Consider the following 7,423-nt stretch of genomic DNA (forward strand, 5'->3'; position numbering starts at 1 on the left):
TATTTTATTAGCTACACGTTTCACTATTTGCCACGGATTGTGGTTTGAAGAGCTCCAACACGTGTGTTGAAAATTATTATGATTCATCGTGTGATATCCTGCGTGCATCAGTAAAAATATTAACTGGAAGTTATTTTACCAAATTTGGAGTAATGTTGATGTTGCACCCCGCCAAGAAAATTTTCAAACGGCTATATATTATATATGTAGGAAGAACACACTGCATGTTACTGCTTTGTTGAGAAAGTAACTTATGTTACATATTTTTGCGCTACAAAAAAATCTTGGTTACTTTAAGTTGTTGAGAAGATCAAGCAAAAATATTAATATTGTATTCTTATTTTTTACTAAAAATACAGCTATTATATATTTATTAATTATAAATAAATTTACATTTATTGTTTTATTATTTACTTATTTATATTTTTTAAAGGGGTATTCGAAAAGTAGTGAACAACAAAAAAAAATTTTTTTGGTTACTTTCAGTTGTTGAGAAGATGTAGAAAATATAAATATTGTATTCTTATTTTTTACTGAAAATACAGCTATTATATATTTATTAATTACAAATAAATTTATAATTATTATTTACTTATTTATTTTTTAAAGGGGTATTCGAAAACTAGTGAACTACAACAACAAAAATTATTTTTTATATTATTCTAATTAATTGACTTTTTGGCTGACCATACAGCTGATTCGAGTATTGCCAAATACCCATCATCAGTGGTCTTGGAAATAATTCTTGATTTAATTATTCATAAATAATTTTTTTAAGACTGCAAGTACCAGGAATCGAATTCGTGCGCTGCCAAATTTGAAGCTCAGAGTGAGCGCTCCTCAACCAACTGACCAAAAACCGTACTTGACTTTTCTGTTCACACATTTTTCTGGAGTTTTTGTAAATTATCTATGAAAGTTTTATTAACAAATTAACTTGGTACTTTTTATATAAATAAATAAATTCATTTAACTGCTAAAATGAAAAATATTGGTACAAAAAAAAAATATTGCCATTGGGTGCACTTTCCAATTGTGATATGTCATGCAGAGACATTTTTGAGCTACAAAAAATTTTTTCAAAATAATTTTCAAAATAATTCACTCCACCCGTAGGAACAAAATTCTGAGCAGATGCTACAGGGTTTCCTTGATATCCGGTTTCTTACATATTCACCAATCGTCACTGTTGGCGCTGTTCAGCTTAGGTGCTAACTATGCGACAAGTGTGGAATATCCATAACAGAGTGGAAAAAATTCACATTCCGTATGCTGTAAAATAAGTCTTTATTAGTAGTGCAAGTAGTTTATCTATTCTTCATCCGACTTATATATTTTATACAAATGAACAAATGGGATGGCTATATTAAAAGCAAAACAAAGAAGAAAAGTATAAGTGATATTTTACAAAAATCTCTTCTGATGTTATATATTCTCTATATCCACACCTATTATAATAATTAAAATTTTTAGTTTTATGTGACTGGCGAATGCCTAAGATTTCTACATGTTGATCTAAACTAATAGATGTTATAACAATCCTCAATAAAACTAAAATTTTGAGCTTTTCAAGTCTTTATAGTGGAATTTTAACAAAATAAATTCATATTTCTTGCATTTTTTTATCAATTATGTTTCTGATTATTTACTTATTTTCCCTTCGTAAACATCTAATAACGGTGGTATTAACGCTCTTCGTGTCATAACTTACACCTTCAATTAAGATCCATTGGCGTTTTATCTAGCAAATCAGTATCATGAAGTGGGTGCAGTTTGCTGAAGTATCTATGTTACCTTGTTGCATTTTAATGAAGCCATGCTGTCTGCGGTTTGCTATTGTAGGTGTTTTTGTTGATGTGGTATAAAATTGTTAGCGTTGTAAAAAAATTCTAAAAAAAAAATGTAAAAAATATATACTTTTTGATTTAAGTAAAAATAAATTTACAACTTTACTACTGTAAAAAATAAAGTCACGCGCATAATATATAGGAATTTAAAAATGTTTCAAAATGTAAATCAACTTTGCGTGTTTTAAGCTAACAATTATATGTGGTGTTGCTGATTTTGTAAATATGTTGATAAAGTTTTACATCTACAAATTGGTTGATAGAGTCAAATCAAACAAAACGATTCAAGTTGAAAAAATAAACAACCTATGTGCTAACGAAGGGACTTTTGTCAAATACTGTACCATATATCAAAACTTACTGCACCACCATTTTGTGTACACGTTTGTCCTTTAAATCTGGGGACCTTTTATATAACTTCTTCAGTCATTTTTTAGAAAAATATAAAAATGGCATATGAATAACTCCTTTATGTTTTAGAATGTGGTTAAGTTTATTTGGAGTTTTGGAAAAAATATTAGGGTATGTTGTAGTAGTAGTAGTAGCAGTGACACCACCATTTATTATAGGATCTTAACTGCTTTTATTTATAATAGTTTTAGATTATATGAAATTTGAGAGCTTAACATTACTATTAGAAAACCTAAAGTGTATGGGATTATTGAGATAAGACCAGTTAACGTGGAGTCTTAATGGCTTTTACTTATGGAATTATATGGAAACCTTAATAAAGCGAAAAATATATATAGTCCTAGAGCTGAATATTACTATTAGAGAACTTAAGGTGTAATTGCAAATTACCATAGTAAGGCATCCAACCGGAGCTACAAAACTATTTAAGTCTTGTTCAACTGTTTCTTCGCCTCCGTCGTCCACATAGCTGCATTAGTACTCTTTCTATGCCAATTACACTTAAAGATCTCTAATAGTATAGGTGGGTATACATAAGGTGGTATATATAAGGTAACGTCGAAATTAATTGAATTTTTTTTAACCTTACTACAAGAATATCTATTATTACATATGTCGTGAAGGTAGAACCTTCATTGACATACTACCAACATTTTATGGAGAGCAGCAAAGTTATTGCGTCTCGTTCCCAATCTTCCCATCATAGAATAAACAGCTCGTACTTTCAGTTTCTGTTTGTAAAGACGTGTCAAGCTACTATGATTTTAAGGTTATCTAAATCTAACCCCGTTAAAGTGATAACTCATTTATAATTCTCTATTTTTGTTTCCTCCCTTCAATACAATCTCTCAATATGAAACTTAGTCATATGCAACAGTTTCCCTAATAACAAAAGCTCTGCAAAAAGTTAACCGTGACAGAGGAACAATTTAATAAACTCATATTGCGAAAGATTTATGACGTGTCTGTTTGACGGGTGCGTTATTCAGTGGGGTCTGTAAGTTGTATAAAATGTGAATTTCGACCAAATGTTTTATGCGCGTAATGTCCGCGCCATAGAAGTTAACTAGAATGTTAAAAAATAACAGCAATTATCACAAAAACAAATACACAAAAACAACTGGAAGTAGCATGGAACACGGATTAAATTTATGACCAAATGAAAGTGTTCTGTTTTGAGGCAGGTGCATTGGTTTATATGTGAAGTGAGGATACGAGGATAATGACTCTTGCACGGTTCAGTTTGGTTCGAGTACTCAGTAGGGCAGATTTAGGTATATGTAACTAACATTATTAAACTTTTTTTTAAAAATTGATTAAATTAGTTAAAAGTATCAACTTATATTAGAATTATACAACTGCATGTATAAATTAAGCCTTAGTTTTCATATAAGGCAGCACCGATAAAACATTTACTATAGTAATTCGACTAACAGTTTCCATATTTTCCTCCACGTTGCATACCTGAGTATTTTTATATAATGTGTGATTTGATTTAAGACAGGAGGCGGCGAAAACTAACACCAATAACAAAGTGGAGCTAAAAAGCGAACCTCTCTCTCTCTCGATATTTCAATTTTTAAAAGAAAAAGATAAAGAAGGCATGTTGCTATTTAAATAGGTTACCACCCAACAACAGGAATTAAAGCAATAATGAGAAAGTTAACAAGCGATACTTTCATTATCTCTCTAAGTGCCAGTTTGGTCAAGTTAAGCTTGCTATAAAAGACAGATGCCATTTAAATAGGTTACACAAAAAACAGCAAGAACAAACACAGCAATACAAGATCGCACTAAAAAGCGATTCAGTCTTTCTCTCTCTCTCACCCTCTTTAAGCGCCAGTCCAATCAAAGTAAGCTTGCCATAGAAGACATGATGCCATTTAATTAAGTGGCGTATGTCATTAGTAAAAACTAGCGCAAAAATAAAACCCCATGGTTTAGAAAGCGATCCAAAATATTGCTTCGCACTGAGGGGAGGATCACGAAGGATCACTTATAATTTTGATAACTGTGCAATATTCTCCTAAGTATAGTAGGCGCGATGATCAATCTGTTACGATATTCTGTTAGGTACTCGTACATTAGATTTTCAAAATGATTAATTTATACACTGTATGCGTTTGATCGCTTGTAAAATCTCTATGTACATTACCATATAATTAATAAATAAATATACCAATATATTTTTTATAAAACGAATAAAGCTAAACTGACAGTGTACTCTGTAGTCCTCTGCTTTATATTATATTGTCGCAATGATTTTTAAATATTCTTAATTCAGCGTTACAAAGACCTATCAACGTTAATCCGATCCAACCAAAAATACTCAATATGAATTCGTTGAAATTTATTCCGCTTTTATGTTTGATGGCAGTTTCTGTTTATTTCTTTGAAAATTTTTAAATTAAATGGAAATGTGTATGGAGCAGTAGCCAAAGCCAATGCCAGTGCCCATACTGTATTTGCAGTCACATATAAAATTCATATTCAATATTACACGTACACAGGTGACGAGATTGGCAGGAGCACACGTAATACCGACAAGTATCTGAGCCTGCATGCTCGACTCCAAATGAGGGTTCGTTCGAGTGCCGTGCTTTTGCGTTGCATGAGGAATTTGGATGGCATCAGTTGTGCTGCATAATGTTAAGGATTTTGTTGGTTTTTGGTGCAACTTAAATGTAATGCAACTAACTGCCCGTACGTGTGAATTATGTGTGTGCAGTGATGCAATCATAATACCAGGGAATGTAATATTGGTCACTAGGATTTACGAGTAATGCAATATTTTGATATTTAACCATGTTTCGGCACATAACTCATATCCTTTTTCTTCGTTTTACTGCATGAACAAATGTTTCATTGGAATTTGCAATATTATCAACTCAATTGGCAGTTATGATGAAATATTCGCGTTGCTCTTTATTTTTAGAAGTAATCACTTTTGCAAACGTTATTGTTTTATTATTAATAAATAGTCTTTTTTTGGACTTTTTGGACTACTCAAAGCTCATTATTTAAATTGTGGTCCGTATCCTTTGTTGTGTACGTCTTGCTTTTAGTGTTGTATATGTCAGTTTGAGCCTGTGATATCCTTGTTTTTGGTGGCATATATTTTAGTCGATATGTTTGGAAGGTATTTTTTACATGTTATCAGATTATGGAAAATGGCAGAAATAATCTGTCGAAATGTTGTGATTTTCAGTTGAGTTGATGTATTTGCAATTAAATAATTTTAATATAGAAAGGACGTGACCATGTTGTATTGAACCTACTTATATTATTCGTTACAGGTGTTATATTTATGAAACATTCTATATAATATTGTTGATGTTTCAAAATAATTTGATTTGTGTAAATTTTTATAAAACTTCAAATAAGATGCTAAGAAATTTAAGTTAAGGATGGATATTACAGAGAATGGAAATGATAAATATGAGAATATGGACCTTAAAGCAAGATATATTAGCAGAATGCTTCACGTTTGCGAGGAGATGAATAGTATTTGATTAGCTTTAATTATATTTGTATTTTATTATTATTTGTTGGTTCTGAACTTTTTGTTATCTGGAAAACTAAGGACAGAAACATGTCCATTAACACGAATACTTAGTCTTATGACCTATATTAGGTAACAATAAAAGAAAAGTTTTTTGGAATTTTGTAAATCTGCAGTTCGTTTACTTACTAGAATACTAACGGGAACTCTGTCTTCAATGGATTGCGCAGGAGTTGATATGCTGAAGAAAAAATAGAATCCATTAATCACTTTCTATGTCTTTGTCTGAGACTACAGATAAAGTGTCTCAAGTGTTTTGGAGCCTCTTTCTTCACAATCTGACAAAGAGAACGAAAGTATACTTATCATTTTTTTCAAGCTTCATTTGAAAATTAAATAGTTAAGATAATACGCAGGGATAATAACAGTTTTCTTAAACTACCTCTTTCAGGCAACTTTGAGAACACCACAATGAGCATCTTCGGCTGGAAGTATTGGCAGTTTTTCGAGCTCGCACCTTCTCAATCTAACTTGACACGGTTACTACAATAGCAATTAATGGGCTATATAATGCCACGAAAATATGGCAAAGTTTCGAAAGTTTGAGAGAGTCACATTAGAAGAGTATCAGATACTAGATTACAAAATTTATGCTAGATCTTAAAAAAACATTTTTGTCAGCCCCACATATTCATATATGATGTTTACTAAAGCTGTGCTACAGATACTTTTAACAAGTTTTCTCTGAGTAGAAAAATCTCTGGATGCTGATACTAAGCTCTGTTTTTTTCTAGTGCCTAGTTGATATAAAATCGACACTGTAGATTTTAAATAAAATTTTAATTTTATGATGCAATACAATATCACTATTAATCAAAATAAATATTTTAATTTTATAACCCTCCAAAAGTGATTGATCTGATTTTCAAAATTATAATCAAAATTTATTTATACATTTGCTTAATTTTAATTAATTTCGTTCCTAAACAAAGGAGTTTCAAAAATTTTATTATGTCACGTTGTTATCGCTTTCTCGGCAACAGATAGTTAGTCTCATACATTAGACACTTCCATGGCAAAACCTAACAGACTAGTCTCATTCGACGATTGAATATTGTAAGTCAGTGTTTCTCTCTCTGCTCGGTTATATGTTTTTTTAAAAGACTTAATCTAGTTCTTAAATCTAAATTTTCTTCAGGTGAGTTACATTCTTCAAACATTTGCATGGCAAGAGAAAGTTCAATAGGTTTGTTATGTTCAATGGCTTCATTAATTTGATCCATTGCAGACAATTGAGCAGTCAGCTTTTGAACTTGAGCCGGCTCTTCTGGCATCTTTTTTAATGACTTGGTGCATTTCCCATACTTCAGCTCATGCAAGCCGATCTCCAATATGTCAAGTTGCTTTTTCACATTTCGCATATTTTCCGCAATGAGTGCGTTTATTTCAGCCATCGTTAACCTAGAACTGGTGGTTTTGTTGCAGTCTTTAGAAAGGCTTACGTTACTGGTTGCTTTATCCTATGCAATTGTAATGATTTTATGTTTAATGTACAATATATAAATTATTATTAACAAAAATATTGAGAACTTTAAAAAAGACAATTAATTAGGTACAATTACCTGTTTGGGTTTGCTGCTTTTGTTCAACAAAGTATTCTGTC

At 31.1% G+C, this 7,423-nt stretch overlaps 1 protein-coding gene across 1 annotated transcript; it reads right to left on the bottom strand.

Annotated features, from left to right (window-relative positions):
• Positions 1–6,735: 6,735 nt before the first annotated feature.
• On the bottom strand, positions 6,736–7,417 carry LOC119684849. The gene is made up of 2 exons (XM_038098980.1): positions 7,383–7,417; positions 6,736–7,280 (listed from the first exon to the last, which is right to left on the bottom strand). Exon 2 carries the CDS (start codon positions 7,212–7,214, stop codon positions 6,882–6,884), a length of 333 nt encoding a protein of 110 aa, XP_037954908.1. The 5' UTR covers positions 7,215–7,280; positions 7,383–7,417; the 3' UTR covers positions 6,736–6,881.
• Positions 7,418–7,423: the final 6 nt, after the last annotated feature.

Source organism: Teleopsis dalmanni, chromosome 2 (assembly GCF_002237135.1).
Source record: "Teleopsis dalmanni isolate 2A chromosome 2, ASM223713v2, whole genome shotgun sequence".
Classification (NCBI taxonomy): Eukaryota; Metazoa; Arthropoda; class Insecta; order Diptera; family Diopsidae; genus Teleopsis; species Teleopsis dalmanni.